The following is a 23,360-nucleotide window of genomic DNA, read 5'->3' as shown; positions in this document are numbered from 1 at the left end:
TGCAACATGGGACTCGGTTCAATTGGTTACCAGTTATCATTATTATTATTATTATTAGGGTGCCTAATGCTTTTGCCATTTTGCAAATATATTGTCATCCTGCAGGGACTACATCATGATTTGTGGAGGAATATCTGAATTGGTATTTCTTATTCTTACGCTTTGTTTTTAGTACATGCTAACGCTGCGGCTAAATGCTTCCCTGTTTTCAAATTCCAACTTTGTCTCCCAGATTATTTGACTAAAGCTGGGAGGTCAAAAAATGTTTGATGCTTGAAAAAAAAGTGGACGCTAACTCAAACAACAACGTTGCTTAAAAACATCAAAATATGCAGAATATTGTCTGTTTCATTTGTTCACAAGCGTGAGGTAGTATCGGTTCACAGGCGCGTTGTGAAATAAAAGCGCGTTTAAAAAAAATACTGAAAGAGGGGACCTAAGTAAAGAAACTTTATAATCAACACATGCATACATATCGGATGATATATGGATCGAAAAGGTCGGCTGCTCCATTAGTGCTTCGGCGACGGTGCCAGAAAAAGCCGCAAACGTTTCTCGTTTCTGCAGAAGCCGCTTCTACGAGACCATTGTGAAAGTCACATTTTCCTTTTAAATCCCTGCCCTGCACTGTCCTGGCCATCAGCATTAACGCCTGAGCTCAAGGCCGTGCGGATCAATATTAATTGTAGTGCAAGTTGGGTGTTATACTGTAGGTCAAGGCTCCTCTCTATAAATCACCAGCTGAAAGGTGACTGTCTGGGTCTCCACAGGTTCTCCAGCCCTCCCCCCGTCTGTGTGTTAATACTGTGACCTGCTGGTCCAAGAATGATTTATTTACTGCCTCTGATCTGGTAAATATTGACCAGAGCAGAATGTGGGGCAAGAAGACATAAATGTTAAAACAGATATTATGCAAGGTTCACCGCTGATCTGTGAAGTCCTGTTAAAAACGCTTTATGGAAAAAGAAAAAAACCTTGCAGGCCAAATTGAAGCATTGAGCTTTTCATTAAATTTGACACTCCTAAAGGGCAGATTTTACTTAAAGATTCTGCAGAAGACTGATTTATTTTGAATTATGGGTAATCTACAAGTTGATCATCTGTGCAGTGTCCTTTATAAGACATAATTCGATTTAAATCCAGTCGTGACATTGCACAACTGAACGAACAGACAATTCAACGCATCTGTGTCAATTTTGTTGTTTCTCTTTTTTAAGGCTTTTCTTTTTTCACCCGTGGCGGAGTGGAAAGATGACCTTTCTGGACCCCTCAGAGGTTACTCTCACCTCCCGCATGGTCATCTGCTGCTGAGCTAATGGTGGGTTTGGAAGACACACACGTACTTGCCACTCACTGCCTGATTGCATTAGGTCCCTGGGGCTGTTTGGAAAACACAAGGTGAATCCAGTCCGCAACACGCAGCGCTCGGTTTATCTCGCCAATCAGTAAGCTGAGCTAGTGCACTCTGGCTGGAATAAAATAAAATAAAAAGATACTGGCTGCACGAGTTTTATATAATCAGTCCAGATTTGGGATCAATACTGGTAGCTGGCGGCTGAACAATCTTGGCCGTCCAAACTCAGTGCACTCCTCATTGGTCTGTCTGACAGCCTAAATGGCAGAAAACAATGTGTAGACAATGATAGATCTTTAAATCTTATCCGCTACTGGGCAGACCTGCATTAAACAGGAGCACCTAAAATGGTCAATGCATTGATTGATGAGCTAGTGAGCCATTAAAAGGGAGCAGCAACAGAATTACAGTAGGCTTGTAGAATCACACTAAATTTAGTTGGTGCATCGCTTTTGCATCGGCCTGCACCACCTAGTGGAAGGCTCAAGCTGTTCTTATATACAGAAGATGGGCAGAGTGCTTCCAGCTCAACGCAGCAACAACAATCAGTTTCATCATAATCTCATTTCACAGATTTGAGCTGTGACACTTTTCAAAGCTGCCTCTGGATGTTACTTTTGTTTCGACTTTTATGCTTGATCTTTGCTTTCAATTTTCATGTGCTGCTTGAAGGTATCAAAACACTTAAAAATGCATCATTTAACAGTAAACCAAGTTTACACTCTTACCTTACTTCTTTCGAAGCAGAGATCTCACATCTCTCATATTACTTTTTTCTTTATTACGGATTAAAGAGGATCACGACTGCCTACTACACAAGAGGAAACCTCCAGAGCTGCAACCACAGAAGAGGTAAAAAAGTGCAGTTCATCAAGGTGATACTTAGAGGCTGGCCCCAAAAGGGAGTCAGTATAGGGTATGATTTTTTTTTTCTCCACAGTTTAGAAAAACTCCTCCACAACAGCTAATCAAGTCAAGAACACTCTCGTGGACGTAGGCATATCATTGTCAAAGTCTACAATCAAGAGACGCCTTCATGAATGGACTTACAGAGGGTTTCCAACAAGGTGCAAAGCACTGGTTACACTCAAGGACGGATGAGGCAGAAAGAATAATAACCCAAAGTATTCTGCAAAAGTAACTCAGGAGTTTCTCACTAGAAAATAAACGGCCAAGTCAGTCATCTGATCTCAGAGTTCTCGACTTCAAACAGTCAAGTGATTTTCATCCAAGTATGAAAAGCAATCCTATGAGTTTGTCCAACTATTGAAACACTATTGAAATCCATGATGCATAATTATAATAATGAATTGTGATCGTTTCACTTGACTGAAAATCAAGCCAAAACAACAAAATTGTGTTAGTGCCCAACTGCATATGTTTACTTTTTTTTTTCCTTTTTTCCACCTCACCTGATCCAAAGTTGTCTGGGACACCGAGTAGTCCTCCACACGCAGCCTCCGCTGATGCCTGGTGAACTGGCTGAAGATATTGGCCAAAGCTCCCTGTGCGTGTGGGAACTGATACTGCAGCGTGTTGTGATGCTTCTCTTTGAGAACGCTGCCCGGAAAGGTCTTCTGGACGAAGTCCTCGACTGGCTTCAGTGCGGGCGGAGAGCCACCGACCCTCACAATCACAGTGTAGCCATCACCAAATCTAAAAAAAAGAGAGGTCATTATGACACATTTAGTGCCAGACAAAAAAGAGAAGAGCCGCAAACAAGCGTGTTAGTGCCAAATAATGATCTCTCCTCTCCTGTTGTCATGCCATAGCGCGACAGAGAACAGGGATGTGTACTAGAACAAACAGACGTGCCAGGAAGGAGAAGGAATATAAATGAAGTATTGAAAACGGAATTGCGCTCATGTTTCCCAGCCATTTCTAGCTTCCTGGATTAAGTAAGCAGGAAGAGCAGGTGAGTCAGACACAGCGAACCGCAAAGCCAGCTCAACTTTAACAAGTATGTTGGTAGCGGATAGAAAAAAAATGTATTTTCCAAATTATGTGTGTAACTAATATAAAAGAAAGCATTCATTTGGTTGACGAAGTGCTGCCATGCCATGCTGCCCCCCATAGACTCTTTTAGCATCTTTTTGCTAAATGATTTGATTTCACTGCCTGCCACGTCACTATTTTGGTTCAGTTTCACTGCTCTCAGCAACCTTGCACCAAATGAGAATCTGTTTTCAGCCAGGAAGCTGTTACACATCACCAACCCAGCATCAAGTAGAGAGGGTAAGCCACTATCTGGAGTACAGACTCGAGCATCGAGCGGCTAAAGAGACAGCGACTTCCCTCAGGAAGTTGCTGCAGAACAAAACGGAGGTAAAGGAGATTCATTATGACACTTCTGATGACACCTCTGACGACTCACACGTGTCTTCTGGGCGCTTACATATCCAGTGAACTGTTTGTATTGTTTGGTAACAATTCTGGATATGGTCTTAATGAGCTTGTTTGTTTCGCTAACCGTAAAATAGCAGTGCGTGAAAATAAATAATTAAATGCTTCTCTAATAATCTGAACATACAAACTTTGTCTAAAGCATGCTGAGAAAAACAGCAAAATAAGTCATCATACATGAGAGGGTACATTAACAAAAGTATGCTCCACTGAACAGTCAGCATGCCATTTTTGAAAATGTGTCAGAATGCAACACCGCTACGAACAATATCCTGGACATAAAGTGTTGGCACAAATGAAAATGGGTCATAGCTAAGCTCTAAAGTTAATTAGCATTCTACATCTTTCCGAATGTGTGCTGTGTCTGGTGAGCACCAAATAAAACTCTGTGCCTTGTTATTCTGTCGTTAGCACTCTGATGACCCATTGTTTTCTGCCTAATTAATTCCCTAATGTTGGATTTACTCATGGAAACGTCCATTGCGGCTAGTGTGAAGCTACATGCAATTAAAGTCAGGGGCTCCCTTAGTGACAATTAGAGATATGGTGAATAAACTACAGGCCTACATGCTCCCAGAGAGACAGGAAGCAAAGTTCTGTGCTAGTTCTGAGAAATGCATCGCACACCCAGGATGGGTTGCAGCACACCTTCAGTTAAATCATTCTCAGTTGAGGAGCCACAGTCCAGGCCTGATGCAACTTTGTATAAATTATTGATGGCAACTCTTATTTAATACTCATTTTCATTAAGAATGCATAAGAGTTTCTAATGCTCCTTTCAAAAGTGGGTCTTATCACAGCAAGGACTCAGTTAAGCCACATACTGCAATGCTATGGCGCATGCTAGCATGTTGTCCGTCCACAATAACAACAACAACAGCCTCCATCCAACCGGCCGACCAACAGGGAGGATCTGAGAACTGTGCCTGTGCTGTGATCTCCTCAGGGGCTGCACACCACGGGTGATCAAAAGCATCCCCATGTATCTCTAAAACATATTATGTAGTGCACTGCATGTGGATAGTACAGTGGGTGGCTTACAAGTATCAGCGTGTTACTGCTTGGGCAACCCTTTGACCATTCAAGATGTTACTCCACACTGGATTAATCCCTGCTCTCAGCTCTGCTATGAAATACTTTGCTTTTGCTACGCATCTATTTGGTTCTTTCCACCATGAAAGGTTCATACAAAACTGGCTGTTTCACAGATTAATAGTTTTTAATAGTCAGTCGCGTGAAAACCCAAGTGTACTTATCTTGGCCAAGTGCTGAGCCCAAAGACTAACTGTGAATCTGCTCGCCAAGAGATCCGGTTAGAAATGTGTATGTTTTCATCCCACATTGGCTTTCTGTAAGCTACAGAGGACTCGCGCGCTGTGTTGCGAGTCCTCTGGGTGCTTAAATTATTTGCAGCTTCTAATGTGAAACAAATGTTTTCCTCACAATCCCTGCGTAAGAATAACATAATGTCACCACGCTCTGCTCCTCTAGAGTGTGCACGATCAAGCTGGACAGCATTACAATCCTGTTATTATGGGATTAGTTTAATAATAACCCCACCACCCCACTCCTCCCTCTAAAAACCTCAGTGCTGTTGAAGATTGTAAAGACTAGAATTTACAGTTAAATTTAATTATGGGCTATGTTATTATGTAAATACAATATATATCCATGCATATAACTGTCTGTCCTGTCTCCCTCCCCTCACCCTCAATCAGTCGGGACAGATGGCCCCGCCCCTCCCTGAGCCTGGTTCTGCCAGAGGTTGCTTCCTGTTAAAAGGGAGTTTTTCCTTCCCACTGTCACCAAGCACTTTTTGGGGGGTTTCTCTGTATTATTGTAGCGTCTTTACCTTACAACATAAAGCACCTTGAATTGAACTGTTCTTCAGCATGGTTACTGGTGTCCCCAAGAGAGAAACTAGTATATCACAACTTGGCTCATTTTTATAAACAACAGTCTGCACATGCATATATAGTATTTCCAAGGATTCTTGGTAACTGAAGTTGCTTTGGTGTCCATTTGTAGTCCAAGTACCACGAGCCTATAACGTTTGACCAGGCTTTCAGGCTCAGCTCATATTGTCAAGTCTGTGACCACAATCTCTGCGTGTTTATTGTATCTAGCAGCTCTCATGATCAGCTAGGTGCAAAAACATTTTTTTGCAAAGATCCAACAGGCCAAGAAAGCATTTAGTTGAACAGTTTACAGTAATGACGGAGATAAAATGCCTTGTGAATTATCTTCCCCCCCATTCTGTCTCTCTTTGTCTTTCCTTCATTGCAGGAGCAACACAGAAGCTACGGGCAGTACTTTGTGTAAAAAACCCACAAAAACCAAACCAGCATTTCTCTGTTTCTGTATTCACATCAAAACACGCTATTTAATCTCTGATACACTGTCTGTCTTGGCTCTCCTCAATTAAACTCTGGCTGCGTTGGGGGAAAGGTAAGCTCAGCTATCAACAAACAGAGCTTGCACTGCTTGGCGTGGTCATAACAATGGCGCTGCATGTGTGAAACAATAATTAACTTTAAACTGGCGACATAGAAACTAAAAGCGAGATCTGTGCTACTTGGGGTTGAATATAGCTCGCGAGAAAATAATGAAGGGATTATATTTACAGTCATGACTGCACCACTTTGTCACAGCTAATCCTTTCATAATATTTTACATTAGAGATACGATACAGCGGCGCAACACAGCATGGCAGAGCCGCTGTAATGTCTGCGGCGCAGTTCTCGCTTCTTCGTTTTCATTATTCTGCCTCGATCCTCTCCTTCGCCCTGGTCTGCTGGAAAGTCGTTCTTCCGTGTAATTTAAAACAAACAACAGCCAGACACAGATAAGGGCATGACAGGCAGGAAATAATTCGGCTGCCTTACTTCATCTGAGGGAGTCTGGAAAGGTCACCCTCACCACTGCCAAACCTTGTATTTGTGTCCGCGGGGTGGGGGGAACGGAGGGCATGAGGTCACGTTATGGCTTGGGTGGTCTGATGCTTTGATCAGGCAGGAAGTCATCCAAAAAAGTTTCTTAGCTCCTGGAGGAGAAGCTAAAAGAGCTCGAGGCAGAGGCTCCATTAACAGTGTAAGGACAGAGGGATGCATGGGCAATCTCTGTCCAGTTAAACTGCAATTTAGGGAGCCATAAAAAAATAGAAGTGACAAAAAATATCGAAACCTACTGTAAATTTGAGTCCCCCTTAGCAATTTTCTTTGCCGAAAACAAAACAAACAAAAGGCAAAAGAATAAATCAGCATAATGTGAATATATTACCTTTCTCATAAAATACATTTCAAAGCCTGTATCAAACATGCATTGTTTATATCCGTGTTTGCTTGCTAATATTCTTTTTCAATTTGCAAAGTGTATTTTCCTGTCTGTAGATGTGTATCCTTGCTTGTGTGCTAACAGAGCACATGATGACACTGCAGTATCCTCATGTTTAAAATTAAGACCTGAACGGGAGCTTCTGTTGGCTGTGTGCATGCATGCAGACAAGGAAACTGGGATTTTTAAGTTACTGTTGTAGATGGAATAGTGCGCTGTGGATCTCTCGTACGATACTTAAGAGCATATACACCGATCAGGCTTTAACATTATGGACTTTTTTAGTGACGTTAATAACACTGGTTATGTCTCCATTGTGGCACCTGGATATATTAGAATATTTTGTCCTGAAAGTTGCTGGTAGAAGCAGGGAAAATGGGCAATCATGAGGATTTAGGCGAGTTTGAGGGGAAACTGTGATGGCCTAACGACTGAGTCAGAGTATCTCCAAACTGAAGCTCTTGTGAGATTTTCTTCATCTGCTCTGATGAATCATTTTACAGGAACAACCTGGAGGAGAGGCTGCTGGTGACATTTTACAGAGCCACCATAGAGAGCATCCTAACGTACGGCATAACAACATGGTATGCAGAGTGCTCAGCTGCACACACCTGAAGAGCCCACTTGTTCAGGAATGGTTTGAGGAGACTACGGCGGCTTTGAGGTGTTGACTTGGCCTCCAAATTCCCCAGACCCTAATCGAGCACCTGTGTGATGTACTAGACAAACAAGTCTAGGTCTCTGGAGGCTCCACCTCACAACTTACAGGACTTAAAGCAGTGGTGTCCAGGCCTCGAGGGCCGGTGTCCTGCACGTTTTAGATGTGTCCTTGATCCAACACAGCTGATTAACATGGCTAAATTACCTCCTCAACATGTCTTGAAGTTCTCCAGAGGCCTGGTAATGAACTAATCCTTTGATTCAGGTGTGTAGACCCAGGGCGAGATCTAAAACCTGCAGGACACCGGCCCTCGAGGCCTGGAGTTGACCAAGCCTGACTTAAAGGACCTGTTGCTAACACTTAGTGCAGATACCACAGCACACCTTCAGGGGACTAGTGGAGTCCATGCCTCAGTGGGTCACGGCTGTTTTGGCAGCCAAATGACAGATCATCTCATGACAGATGGTCATAATGTTATGCCTCATCAGTGTATATTGACTTAAATCAGCTTTAAATAAAACTCAAAGTATGAATGAGTTCAAACTATCACATAGTGTCTTATTAAAAACATCCTTTATCAGTGCTAAGGTGTTATGCATAGGTATATAATAAAAAACTGATCTTAAAATTAAGTAAGGCTGCGCTCAGCGTTTCACTCTACTTCTGCATTTTGGCTTTGTTTGGTTAAATAAATAATGACATGACGTAATTGCCCCGTGTTGTTGTTTATCTGAGATTGCATTGACCTGCTGAGCACCAGATTATATGTAAAACCTTAGAATTTAAAGAGAGACTATGTTACTGTTAGGCGTGCGCTCATATGAAACTGTTACAAAGTTTCAATTAATGATGTCACGTGTGTCCAAATGTTCTCTATGACCTAAAAGAGCTGGCTTCAGGCTACCAAGAAAAAAAAAAAGATACATTTTTGTGACGTCACAGGGAACACTCCTCGACAGCAAAACTGCAGCTTAAAGCAGTTTGTGAGGGGCAGCCAATCGGAGGAAAGTTGCCTCAAAACGAAGGCCCGAGATGAGATAACTATTGAGCTGTGAATCACTTAAAGTTACTGTAGCAGAGTCTTAGAGTAAATTATGGAACTGTAAATGAACACACAAGGTCACCTTTGGTGTTACTTTAATTTACCTGTGTGATTGCATGGCAAGAAATATCTAAGATGTATTTACAAGGCACTGGCATGGGCTCATATGAAGGCCATCCTGTGGCTTGTAAAAGTTATGACTACTGCATTTTCAATAAGCATGAGCTTCATAAACCGAAATTAATAATATTGATAAAAGCGTCACCTGTGCAATTCATCACTTTTGGTTATTTGCTATCAATCCACAATCAAATGTTGCTCATCTTGAACAAATACATATGGATGGGACGTATACTGCACCTCATCTGTGACCGCCAATGTTCTGGCAGGCTAAATGACACCTGCACTGGCGACGCACTGTACACTGTAAAGAGAATTATTTTGTCATTCATCTCCGCGGGTGACATGCACTTAAAAACCGTAAACTATTTAGTTAATGGCGCACCTGCAGAGCTGACGCAGAGTGAGTGGGAGGCGAGTTTATTGGACTTCTCTTAACGTCAACTTCGGGTGGGGGGATGGATCCAAACTTTTCTACACGGCTCTTGTAAAAAACTCCTCAGCGCTCGAAGCACATTACCTTAATGCATTTAAGGCACTTTGCATCCTAGTTTTATTTCATGATGTGCTTTAAGCAAGGAGAAAATCTGACTGGAGGCTGTGGGGTGTGCTTACCGCAGCTACTCGGTGAAGTGGGGATATGAATGATATCAATCAGTGAAAAATCCTGCAAAGGCTAGTGGGTGTCCTTCCAAACTGACAAGATTATAGGGGAGCTTTGAAGCTGCTTTTATTGGTTCCTCCACTTCATTTGGGTTTACTTAACACCTGGGAACCTTCAGACTAGCATGCTGCTAGACTGAAGCCCTATTTACAGCCCCTTGTGCATTTTATACTTATTTATTTCTCCCCATGCCCATCAGCCTTTCATAAATTTCTAGAAGTGTGATTGATTTGAGCGGCTCAATGCCAGGGCAGGTTTAAAAAAAAAAAAGACAGGGTGTTTTTAACACCCATGGTGGAAGATAATGGAGAGGCTACTCGAGATGGCTGCCCTATTTCTCTGAAACGCACCACCCTACCGAATCTTCAGCTCCTCTCGCACACTGACTACGTCTCTAGTGGTCTAAAATGGGCCATTTTGGCTCATTTGAGGGTTGACTAATACGCCAAAGGCAGGGGTGGGTGCGGCAGCAGAAGGGCATCTGTGTGATAAATACACGCGTGCTGTCGAACTAAAGGGGGCAGTGCTAACAAGGACTTGGATGACTGGGCTGAAAGCCTCGCCACCTTCGTAGAGAGTCGGGAATAAATAAGAGTAATAGGGTGAGAGGCTTCTGAAGGAGAAGAGTCAGTCGGGGGAGGTGACGGGTGGGAGCAAGAGTTGAGAATGTGGTAGGGGTGAGCATGTATTACATGCGAGCAACAGGGGGTCAAAATGTGAGTGCTGCCCCCGTGGAGAGAGATCTGCACTCCTCTCGAGGGTTTGTGATGAAAAAGAGATGGGAAAATGGGACAGGGAAGGAGCTCCCTCCACCCCCCCAGATTTGCAGGTCATCCGCTCGCGCCGTGTGACAACTGCGTGCACCACCATTACAATGTCCCCACCCCACCCCGTACTTCAACCCCCGCTGGTCTGACTGGCAGCTGCTTGTGCACTTGTGAAAAACAGCCCCTTCATTTCCCCATTAGAGCCAGAATGTGGAGGCATATACAAAATGATGGCTATTCAAGGGTGAGTTGTGTGTGTGTGTGTGTGTGTGTCTCACAACATGACAGCACAAACATGTGGCAGGATAGTGACGAGAAAAGAAAACAGAGAAGACATTCCTTAATTGCCTTTTCAGTCATTAACGGGGTCCCACACCTCATGAAACATTAATTACAGCAAGCGCAGCGGAGATAGGGATGCTTAATTAGAAATTATTCACTGCGTGGCGAGAACTGAGCGATAGCATTTCAGCGGCATGTAAATTGTCCATGTGAGATCTAAAATAAAAGTGCCCCCCCCACCCAATAAAAAAAGGCAGACGTCACGCTTATCTGACTTTCCTCTCGTTCGCTTGTCTTGTGAAGTGAGTCCCTTTTACCTGATATCACGTGGAGTTAAGTAGGACACGTGTTAATCCTCTGTCCTCATCCCTCGTCCATCCCCTCTCCAGACTCCACCCATGCTCTGGAGGCTCTTACCCGTCCTATACTTCCTGTGCAGTTCATGCATTATTTACCCCACCCTGCCCGTGCCCCTACCGACAGGATGCAATTGACACGCAGGATCAACGAACATCTGGGCGGGCCTGATTGCTCTCCCTCTCCGGTCCTCTGTCTCTTAGCTCCTATCACCCCCAATTCTCACTCTTTTTTTTAATCACCATCTATAATCTACCTATTCCCTCCCCGTAGTGATCTAAAAGCCCAGATGTTTTGTATGACATTAACATACTTGATGGGAAATACCCTTGACACCGGTGACCCCTCCTTGCTCCTGCAGGCGTTTCTGCTAATCCCCCGCACAACTTGAAAAATGGTCTGCTCCACCCCTCATCCCAGGTGTATTGATCTTTCCCTGCACCCAGAGATTGCCACGACATATTCCTGTCATGAATGCAGTGCTTGTGTGTGTGTGTGTGATGTTCTTCCAGTTACCAGCTTGCACAAAGGAGTGGTAATAATAATGTCACAACACTGTAGCTAAGGTAATGGATTGGCCTCACTGTTACATGCAGGGCTCGGGGCGTACGTGCTGGACTTGGAAAATGTCAGATGAATATCAGAGAGCAGACCTGAGCGCTAAGAGTTAAGAGATGTAAGAAACCCATTAAAAGCCCTGACGAATATCAATGGCCGCTCACGCTGTGAATAAGGACAGAGACGACGGAAACAGAATGTGCGAGAAGAGAAACAAACGTGAATTTGAGGTAATGGCGAAAGATCTGGAACGGAAACGCCAGCCCAGCATACGTGACTGCGTCTTTTCAGGTAAAATCAATACAGTGCAGCCAATATGGAAAATAAACGACTACTTAGTCTTCTGTCTGAATATATGAGGTTAGAGCTTTCACGGTTACTATGGGTAAATATCATCATAATCATGATCGCAGATGTGTATATACTCAGCAGCCACGTTTTCTACACCCATACCTTGTCAGTACCACTTTGGACCCCCTTTGCCTTCATATTAGCCTCAATTCTTCACAGCATGATTTTGGTCCATACTGACATGACAGCATCACACAGGTGCTGCACATCCACGATGTGAATCTCCTCTTCCACTACATGCCAAAGGTGCGCTATTGGATGACTGTGAGTACAGTGAACCATTTTGAGATGATCTAAGCTTTGTAACACGGTGCACAGTTATCATGCTGGAAGCAGCCATCAGAAGATGGTACAACATACCATTACACCGCCAATAACATGATGCTTTCATGTTTTTTATGCCAAAATCACGGCAGCAGAAATTGAGAATCATCAGATCAGGAAACATTTCTGTAACCTTCTGTTGTCCAATTTTGGTGACATTTGGAGAGGTTAAAAAAAGTGTTTATTTGAGAAATATCTCAGCTTAAAGCAGTCTGTCCATATTCTTCTGCTGTCTGATATCAAGCGGCAGAACTGCTGCTCAGTGAATATGTTCTCATTTTCAGACTCTGTAAACCCTAGAGATGGCTGTGTGGAAATATCCCACAAGATCAGCAGTTTATGAAACACTCAGGACCAACAACTCTCTTCAATCACCATTCTCCTCCATTCTCACGCTCAGGATAAACTTCAGCATCCCGTCTTAACCATGGCTGCATGCCTAAATGCATTAAGTTGCGAGCATGTGGTTGGCTAATTGGATATTTGTACGTGCAAATGAAAGGGTATACCTAAAGAAGTGGCTGATGAGTGCGTATATGGAGAAAATTTAAAAGAGAAAGACCACATCAAGGTATGAAATGAAGGCGATGAGAAGAGAAGGACGTCACCACATACCGGAACTCTACGGCTATGGGTCGTTTACAGCATTAACATGTGTTTATTTTTACCTGCTAAATAAAACATGATTAACTAAGCAAACATATTACAAATGAGTCATTTCACATTTATGATGGAATGAAAAACAATCACAGTAACAGTATTTCTGTCATATCTATAATCTGTCAGTCAAATCATCCATGACTTGGTGTTTTGTGTTTCGTCTTTTTTGGCAAAATTAAGATGCATGAAGACAGTGACAGAGTTTGTAGCCTTAACTATACAAACTGCAATCACACACTAATTTTTCAGATTATCATACATTATATGCATTACTGCTATCAACACTGAAGTTTTAGTATCATCAGTACGGTCAGCCCTGTCGACTAGCAGCACCCTGACGAACATGCTGCCTAACATTTGTAGCATCGCAGCACGAGAGCGAATGTTCATTTTTGTGGCTCTCCTCTTGAGCTCCTTCTTAATGAAACAATCCAGGTAGTATAAGCAAGGTTTCTCATTCTTCCTTAAAAACGTAAATCTACTCCTATATTCTTTTTATTATCAATACACACCGTTTTGTGTTATTTATATACACAGTATAAATAACAGAGCTCCTCAGTGGGAGACAGCGATTTCTTTCATCTCAACTCAAGTTACTTCAAAGATTTCTGCGGTTTAATTCTTTCTCCTCTTCTCCGTCTTTGTTTTAGTGGCAAAAACCCCCAAAACATCCCTTACCTGCTCTTCAGATGCTGGATGCTCCCGAGGCACTTGAAGCGACCATTTACCATGATGGCCATGCGTGTGCACAACGCTTCACACTCCTCCATGCTATTGAAAGAAAGAGAGGAGACTCGTGAAGTAGCAAAAACAAATAATTGTAAAAAATGCCTTTGTCTATGTCTTTAACTTCTGAAACTCAGGTCAAGATCACATCAAATGTGAAAATCGATGAAAACTTTAGATTAGCCACGATTTTTTAAGGATCATCTTTAAATTACACAACAATATACGAGGCATTCAGGGTAACGAGCACCAAGTTTGGCTAAACATTTGATCATGACCATCATTGTTAGCACCCAAGTTTAAAAAAAAAAATTGAGAAACCATATTGAGTAATATCTCATATGAAAGGGCATGGAGAGAGCTGTACAACATCACAGTGATGACAGAGATTTTTTAAAAATTACTCACTTCATGAATCAGTCTTAAAATCTCAGGTTTTTAGCCAACTCTGCTCCAACCATATGGGTGAAGATGAGAAAATAATGATTCAAGGGCACAGGTCAAAGGTCAGGGTCACACAAATTGATTAAAAGCTTTAGTTTCTATTTGATCATCTCTAAACTTTAAAGCAATATAATAGTGATTGGAGGACATGAGCACTTTCTTTGTTTGAACTCTTTAAAATGCTATTTTTTAATGCAACGTTATACGACTTCACAAAAAGTTTAATATACTACACTAGGTTTCCATTAACACTCCTGACATCAGCACAAATGATTCATGAAAACGATGCAGTTGTCATTATTGGGGATCTCCATATAACTTATGCTGACATCAGCTTAAAACATCAAAGTTTAAGTACAGCCCCTTCCTTTCAGAGGGGCGGCGCTCTCTGAGTGCTCTTGTTTTGGACCACGTGGACTCACACCTTCACTCACCCACTCATGTTGACTCCCAGTTCAAATTTGAGCATCTAAAGCGTACAGCAAATTCAGTAATCAGAGGGAGACGAAGGGCCCATCTGTAGTTCTCACCCTCTAATTTTTTATCTCGCTCGGCGTCGCGAGTGAGCACGAGTCATTTGTATCCGGGGCAGAACCTGCAATGCCTTTCTGAGGAATGACGCAATTAGGATTATGACTTTGTAAAAACCTGGCGAGCGCGCCACTTAACAAAACAAAACCACCTGGTCATGACATGGACGATTGGATGCAGCTCAGCCGGCGTGCCCGGGACGACAAACGCCAAACGCTCCACGAAAGCAGCACGTGTAATAAGAATCATTCATTCCATAGGCGCTGCCTGCCAGCCTCACATACGACTCGGGTTTGGTAAACGGTCAAACAAACAGGCAGCAAATTGTTAAATGTTCCATATCGACTCGGGCCGTCAACGTCGTGGGTTTCCCGGAGAAATGTGGCTTTTAATTTTTCAACTTTGCTAAAAGAAAAGACAGAAAAAACCCGCCATATCTTAAATTGGTGGCCAGCGCTACAGAAGAAATAGTAAACTTAACTTTGCTCCGGGAAGCCTTGGATAATGAAAAGACTCCAGCACTGATATTGACAGTTTCTCTTTTCACAGAGGCGAAAAAAGAAGAAAAAAAAAAAAAGCGGCAGTCAGTCAATATGCCCTCACGCTTCATGACTGCTTTATAGCAGCCAGTGTGTTTCTGGCAGCCAATATTAACTGCCACACAGGAAACAATCCCTTTCAACTAAAGTGTGGCTCCAATCAATTATAATTACAATATTTATAGCTCGCTTTCATTGGTGGACTGTTTGGGTGCTGTGCTTTCCCTGGTGAAGAGTCAAAATATTTTGACTCCATCTTGGTGTGAATGCATCAAATAAATGCGATGTTGCACCTGTGTGACGTGAGAACGACTGAGCGTCCCTCTCTGATGACGCTCAGGATGCAGTCCCACAGGAAGCGTCGGGCTTTGGGGTCCATCCCGGTGGTCGGCTCATCCTGCAATGAACAAAAAGCTTTCAGTCAGTTCCACCCAGGCGCTTCTTTTAGGAATGAGCTGTCAGGCAGTGCACGCAAGCAGGTAAGCTGTGGATCGGTGTGATTTCAGAGAAGTGATGAAATGAAAAGGGGGGGAAAAAAACACATGGATTTTTAGGCTCTAGTATCACAAAGCTCTTTCCGATCGTCATCATCAAAACATCACGAGAGGGAATATTTTTGGAGCTGTGGTCCAATCTGTGCCGAAGGCCGCTGAATCTGCTCAGCGCAGCCGAGAGCTATATAAGCTCTGCACTACAAAGGCGAATTCTGACCAGACCCATGTTCACATGATGGGAACATAAACATGAAGCACACACCAGCGCAGCACGGCGCACGCTCACACATCTCAGTCACTCGCTGCTTCTTTTTCCTCGGGGCTTGTCTGTCCATGCCTGATTAGACATCGACAGTACTCGGTCCACAGGCTGGCTTCGTTCCGCGCCTGGTTCTATCCTCGCTAGCAGAATCCCACAAATCCCACGGACATTTCCATCGCCGTGCCCAATGTGCCCCCGTGCAAACTCTATGTGGCGCTGCCTCAAGGCCGCCTGGGCTCATTGGGCTCGCGCGCAGTGGCGAAATTGACACGGGGAGCTGACAACACAGGGTCCCCCGCTGACTTGGAACGAAGGCTAGCCTGGCTCAAGGTTTAGCACAGTGCAGCTTGATAGCTTACAAATTGAGGCAGAAACGTCTGGAAAGATTACTCCTTTACATCTTTAATTTAACATGGATGGAGTCATTACTTAAATAAAATTATTATTAGCACCGTAATCCAATGAACTGCTGCAAATGAAACAAAGTAATGTGTTAATTACAGCTGACGGGCAGCAAATGAAACAGGAATAATGTTGAATAGTTGGAGACATTTTTGGGGGGGAAGGAGGGCGAAAACAGGCATTAAAGTGTAGATTTTTACATCTTATTTTGCCATCAAAGCTCAGGAAATCACATCAGACCATGTGATACGCTGACTGGATTTGCAGAAGCTTTGCAAAAATCATAATCAAAGGTTTTTAATTAAGCAAGCCCGTGTGAAGCTCCAAGTGCTTAAGGCCGCTGACGTTTGTCCCTCATAATGCCACGGCACGACTTCCTAATACACATAAATTGAAAACAGGCGGCACGGCACATTCTGGGTCACTCCTCCATTATTCTTCCACGGGTGAGGAAATGTGTTGGCTCTCGGTTTTAAGATCTGATGAAGAAGGACTTAATATGTGCAAACACAATTCTGTCTGCTCCACATTTTTCCAAAAGGACCGGTGCTTTTTCCCGGAAAATGAAATTGAATTAAAACACGACCACTGAGTGACCTCTGAGATGCACAGCCTGCTCATCCGCAATTAATCTACTTAAAAAATCGTTCAGTAAGGGTTTGCAAGTCTGATCAGTATCTTAATTTTTCTTCTTTTACTAGACGTTCTAACCTGTCGTATTCACGCTGCTGCATGTGTGTATTTAAAGAGAAAACAGCTTATGCTGTACACCACATACACAATATCAATAAAGCTGAATCTCACCAGAAAAATCACTGGAGGACAGCCGATCAGGGCTATCGCTGTAGAAAGTTTGCGCTTGTTCCCGCCGCTGTAGGTTCCTGCTGATTTGTTGGAATATTTGGCTAGCCCCAACTTCTGGACCCCCCACTCAGCCACCTATGGAGGAGAGAAAACAGAGCAGCCATTGTGGTGTTGAGAGGAGTGTTCACCTGAGCCCCATCACTGGACTCATGATAGCGTGATGGATGATATTTTGACTATTATATGTGAGCTGTGTGGTTTTTCAAGGACAGGGCGTGACAGCTGGTGTCACCGTGAGACTTTAATGGCAGGTCTGTGGAGGTACTTTACTGTTTTCAACAACATCTCATCAAACACAAGAAAGCAGGAGCGTGGCCAGAGCTGTGGATGTGCATGCTGCACTAAATGAAGGCTGCAGGACCACCAATGAATTCCTTCCATGCACGTGGATGCATTTGTTTATTGATTATGCAAATAAGGCACAGGGACTTTGTTTGGATGGAGACTTGCCATTGCAAAAAAAAATTAAAAAAAATAAAAAAAATAAGAATTTGCAGTGAGGAAATTTTTGCAGCGAAGTTAAGAGCTTTGTTAGCCGCACAGAACTGTCCCTTTGCACTGAAGCTAAGGCATCAAAGCCCTGGCACCAGGTCTGAGGCCTGTGGTCACCGGCAGCCTTTTCCTCTTTTGATCTGAGTGCTGGAGAAGCGGGCAGTGTGAGGAGTGCGGGGAGGCCGCCTAGGGCGGGCCACACCACTGGGCATTGTGAATAATGCAGAGCCATAACCCACAAGCTGCTCCTTTTCTTCTACTGGCCATTTTTCATTATGTATGGCTTCTCTCATAGAGGTTATCTATCACTTTGACATGTACTTCACTTTGCCCTACATGCATTTTAGATGCACTCTGTTCGGTGCAGCAAACAAACAAACAAACAAACAAACAAAATAATCTAAAACTAAAGAAATATAGTGATGCTGTTTCAATAGCTTTCTATCTAGTCTATACTTGGTACCAGCCAAGGTGCAGATGTGGTGATGCACACCATTAGCCAGGAGTGAAACAAAGGCTTCAATTAAGAAGATTACCATGGCGACCTCTCTTGCCGGTACCCCTCGTAGCCGGGCGTAAAATTCCACATGCTCTCGTCCAGTCAGCAGCTCATCGAGAGCATCAAACTGGGGGCAATAGCCCATGTTCTGGTGCACGGACCTCATCTCAGTTCGGATGCTGCGGAAGAAACACAAACGCTGGGTGACCTTCGTGTTTCTAATAAAATATCTGAAGACTGTATTACATGCAGTCTTCATGCAGCACAAAGACATGAAACACAAAGAGACGAAAGCTGTACAGCAAACAGCAACATAACTGAAGTAGACGTCAAGCTGGGTTTTAGAGGAGAAGATTCAAACTGGCGTAGAAAGTAAAGTTGTCAGATATTCACAATAACTTAAAAGAATTAGAGGAGCAGAGGTGAGCCAGTCAACCCTCAGTGAAATTCCTCCAGACTATCATAAAGCAGCAGACGGGTTCATTTCACATCCTGTATTTGCAGTCTTAAGTAAATGTCCCCAACACACATTCTCTGTTTTATCAAATACAAATACAAATACACAGAAAACATTTTCTTATATTAATACTTTCACCTTCAGCAGCAGCAACAAATGTTTTTCGCAGCATTTTTTTCTCTTATTTTCTTAGTAACATTCAACAAATGTTCACTTGAAATCTCTTTCACCTGCTGCTTGGAGTCCGCTAGAGCTCAACAAGGTCGTGTTGTGAACCGAAAACTCCATTAATCTAATTATATGTTGAGTTCTAGCTCTGAGTAAAAGTTCACAATAACAGTGAGCAATAGTCCTTTGATAATTAAAGCACCACTACAGTGCTACTATTTAAGTCTGTTAATGCTTCAGTGTTCTTTCATGTCATGAACATTAAAGCTTGCAGACCTCCAGTCAGAAGCATCCATGAAACAGGCTTAAAACGTACCATCACACCGCATGAGTTCAAGTTTCTTCTTTTTGCAATAACATTTTCAAGAGTGACTGACTCGCTATGAGCTAAACAGCTGCTCCGAGCTAACCGCTGTTAGGCTCTGTCGGTGTCAGATTTATCCAAAGCGTCTGGCTGTATTTCATTTGTAAAAAGGATCTCTTGGCCCCAAGTTTAAAGACTCTTAATGCCCTGGTTTCTACTGTATTTCTTTTTTTCAATAGAGAAAATCATATTCACAAAAGTCATAACTAATTAATGATTTCACTTTTGCTTTTCTGTTTCATCTATCATGGATTTGGGACTGAATTTGAACATTATTTTCCATCACAAATAAGGCTGGGAATTTATGTGCAGCATCTGGCCACAAGAGGGGAAGTGCCATAAGCCAGAAAATGCTTTGGAAATACAAATACAATTCCTGAGAAAGTTGGAAAAACTGTCAAATGGAAAACTGTAAACAATTGTTTACAAATCTCATTAATCCATATCTTGTTTACAATAGAACCAGAGCATGCCCGTTCCCACTGTCCGACACGTCTCATAGTAACGGGAAAAGTACCTTTCCATGTCGTTATGAAGCGCTACGGGTTCTCAATTAAAATTAATAGAATGCACTCGCGGTGATAATCGACGCTTTGAACTGAGGCCCCAGTCCTCCATTCCAGCCCTCACCATAACCTTAACCCGATCACAGTGTAATCTAAAGCGATTCATGATGAGGACGTAAAGATTCATTCCATCTGGCTCTCATGCCATGCTCACATAACATACCGACAATTTGTCACACGTGTCTATATGTTACGTGTTGCCATGAGAACGTGCTGCAGAAAGCATGTCAAATGTTATATTTTAAGAAAGATATTTGCTTATTTTAAAGTTAATGGCACCAACACATTTCTAGAACAGTTGCGGCTGTAAGACACATTGTAACACACTGACTATATCACCATGTACAGTACAGAATTGTTTTTAAATATCCCAAGAATTTGGAGAAATCTCTGTATGTAAGTGACAGGGTCAAAAATCTCCACTGGCTGCAGATGATCTTTGGACCTGCGGGCACTGCATTAAAAACAGGTATGATTCTGTTACGGAAATCACTGCACGTGCTCAAAAGCGCTTCCAGAAATCACTGTGTGCTGTCTCAGTTCACCGTGCGATCCACAAATGCAGGTTAAGGCTCTATAATGACATTACAGCCAAAGCTCACTGAATTGGTTGGAGACAAAGTTGAAAACTGTTCTCTCTGGAAAACATGGATGCTGTGTCTGCCAGACTAAAGAGGAGAGGCCCCATCCAGTCTGGCTTGCACATCTGGAAAAACACAGTCAGCGCTGTGTTTTATAAACAGGTCTTAGAGCAACGTATGCTCCCCTCCAGACAGCATCTTTTTCAAGGCCTTGCATATTATAGCAGAACAACCTTAAACCACATACTGCAACAACATGACTTTGGAGTAGAAGAGTCCAAGTGCAGAACTGGCCTGCAGTCAGGAGCTTTCACTTTATTTTCTCAGTTTAAACATTTGATATGTTTTCTATTTTGAATAGAATTTTGGCTTATGGGATTTCCAAATCATTGTATTCTGTTGTTATTTACATATTACGCATCATCTCAACAATTTTGGCACTGGGTTTGCACAGACTACACTGCTGTTAGCTTAGTATAGAGACTAAAACCTCTAAACTCTGGATGATCTTTGAAGACTGAGGATTCCAACAAGAGGGGTTAATTAGCCCAAATACATACTTATAAATGTGATGATGTGCATTAGCGTCTCTGTGTTAACTGAGGTAATCCACTTCCTTCTTGGTCTTCATCAAATAATGGCAGCTAATGAGCCACCTGCTGCGGTTAGCATGCTAGCTTTTCCTGAACAGTAAAAGCATGCTAAATGCAGGCATTGCTATTTTCTGTGAGCCCACAGACGCAGACAAGAGAGACGACTGCCATGAGAGCATAAACTTCCATTTAAGAGAAGCTGCCTTTTCTCTTCTACTAATCGTTCTTGCCAATGCACAGAAAGCATAATGAGCTGAAAACAGAGTGGGTGTAATCACATCTGTTTTTCCTTTTCTTTTTAGTTTTCGTTCCCCCTAAAGGTCTCGGATTTTTCTCTGATCTCCTTTGTACCTACATTAATCAACATAAACACTGCTGAGCAAAGCACTGCTCTCTTCGCCGCTTGTTTTTCGTTGAACACAAAGTCAATTGCAAGACGTGCGAATGAACAGCCGCGGCTCAACCGCACTCTGCCGTGCCGCCTTAAGAGATGCGCGCCGAGGCAACGGAACACGGTTGTTTGTTCCTAAAAATAAGGAAGAGCAAACTTTCTTTCTCTCAAGTGCTCGAGTGTCAGGGTATTTTTTTATTTTTTTTGTTTTTGGCATGTACAAAGATTTCTTACCACTGATATTGCAAGGCTGAGACAAAAAAAAAACAGAGCAGGGTGAGGATATGAAAAGGAATGAAATATGTGTAAGCTGTACAAGAGGTAAGGAGGGGGAAAAGGCGAGAGCCGAGTCTTCAGCATTTCTGAGAATCTCAGAGTAAGGAGAGAAAACCAAAGCTGAAGGAGAGGCAGAGACAGCCAAATGTATAACAGATAGTGGAACTGCATAGCTGGGAAAAACAAAGACAGTGAGAGTGCCGGAGATGGAAAAATAGAAAGCGGTATTACAGAGAATGAATGTAGCTGTGGAACAGGATGTGAGCTATAAAAAAAATACAGCTCGATCCCCATCTGAGCAGCCTTCCTAGGTGGCTAATTATGATGAGGTACTTGGTGCACTAGTGGGAGTTAGGGCCTCACCTGTATCCATTTAGGAAGGCCTCTCCACTGGAGACTGGGATGTCTCCTGTCAGCATCTTGAACGTGGTGGTTTTTCCAGCTCCGTTGATTCCCAGCAAGCCGAAACACTGGCGGGGACAATGAGCGGGGGCGTCCGTTAGGGAAAACAGTGTTTTACGGTGTCATTGAAAAACAGGCAGGGGAAACCGGCCTGGGATGACATTTCCAGTTTATAGCATGCAGGTTTTTATAATAAATACCACTCATTAACACGTTTAATGAAGTTTACCTATAGACTGTGCAAATACTCGTCTGCTGCCTGTAACTGGGACTGCAGTTTATATTGCATGCTCGACTGCTTCGATGTTTAGCAAAATAACAAATTGATATATTCTGTGTGCAAACAAAACAACAAGACTGTAAATCAACACGGCAGGCGCACAGGAACAAATACTAAAAAAACTAAATAAAAAAACACTCCCAAAGCATTTCTTCCTCACTCTGTAAATTGCTACAACAAACACCACCCTCTCTCTCTCTGTTTTTTATTTCCTGATGCTGCTGATTTTACTTCCCTCTAGAGGGCATGTGGCAGGAAGTTGTCCCCGCAGAGCCCCGCGGTCATGTGACCCGCCTTAGGCGCTCTGGCTCGGACATAAATATTTGATTTCTGTCATTCATTGATCCCTGCTTGTTTGTGACCTGTGCTTGCAAATGCACAGAGAGCTAAGCTTGATGTAAATAATGCATGGAAATGCAGTGTGTGATCAGCAGAGCCCCGTGAATCACAATATTCCACTGGCATTTACATTGGGCTTTGAGTCAACATTGGAAGGGAGGATAGGATACTAGCGGAAAGCCCGCCGAGCACGAAAGCCTGTCAGCATTTGAGATTATGTTTAAATCAAGCTTCTAGTGCTACGCTGCGTGTGACAGTGAGTGTGTGTGTGTGTGATATCCCACGTGATATAATGAGTTTTACACAGATAAGTTGTCCAGTTCCCTCCGTGGCGTTGGCCTGTTTGGTTTCCTCCTGCTAAGTGCACAGAACTCAACAATCACTGAGTCCACATGCTGCTGCTACACAACACCCATTTCTTTCCTGCTTGTATCTTTAGTAGAGACATGCTTAGCTGTAGTATGACTACACAAACAAGCCTGATAAGGAGATCACTGTTCCTACTAATGTCTTCTTTGAGAAGAGTGGAAGATATTTTGATTTGACTCTGAGAAAACACTGAGCCAAACACTCTCAAACTGTCAAGAAATACACTCGCACTGTCAGTGCAATCGCCCAACTCAATGCCCTCGTTCTCTCGTGAGTCAGTACTGTCGGACAATTCATGTCATTCATATTTTATTTTCTGCAGAAACTGATTTTTGCGAAGTAATCAAAAGTACGATTGTTAAAAAAAAGCCCCACAACACGGAGAAGTGCAAACAGACAATCTACTTGAGAAGGTGCTTGTGTGATACAGCAGCATCTGGCTCAC

The 23,360-nt window shown here is 43.0% G+C and overlaps 1 protein-coding gene and 1 long non-coding RNA gene across 6 annotated transcripts in view; one reads left to right on the top strand and one right to left on the bottom strand.

Annotated features, from left to right (window-relative positions):
• Positions 1-23,360, bottom strand: part of LOC309703378 (phospholipid-transporting ATPase ABCA1) — a 233,889-nt gene that overhangs the window by 5,287 nt on the left and 205,242 nt on the right. For all 5 annotated transcript variants that reach the window (XM_082528159.1, XM_082528160.1, XM_082528157.1 and 2 more), the window contains 6 exons: positions 21,889-21,995; positions 18,167-18,308; positions 17,079-17,213; positions 15,410-15,513; positions 13,555-13,647; positions 2,767-3,010 (listed from right to left, as the gene is read on the bottom strand). In XM_082528159.1, the coding sequence (XP_082384285.1) occupies positions 2,767-3,010; positions 13,555-13,647; positions 15,410-15,513; positions 17,079-17,213; positions 18,167-18,308; positions 21,889-21,995 (825 nt within the window). The remainder of the gene's footprint in view (positions 1-2,766; positions 3,011-13,554; positions 13,648-15,409; positions 15,514-17,078; positions 17,214-18,166; positions 18,309-21,888; positions 21,996-23,360) is intronic.
• Positions 1,119-2,362, top strand: LOC309703386. Its single transcript, XR_014275887.1, has 3 exons — positions 1,119-1,318; positions 2,149-2,206; positions 2,295-2,362. It is a non-coding gene; the product is annotated as an uncharacterized lncRNA (long non-coding RNA).

The sequence above is a fragment of the Aulonocara stuartgranti genome (assembly GCF_965226115.1).
Source record: "Aulonocara stuartgranti genome assembly, chromosome: 3".
Taxonomy (NCBI): Eukaryota; Metazoa; Chordata; class Actinopteri; order Cichliformes; family Cichlidae; genus Aulonocara; species Aulonocara stuartgranti.
This window is presented reverse-complemented; position numbering and strand designations above follow the sequence as displayed.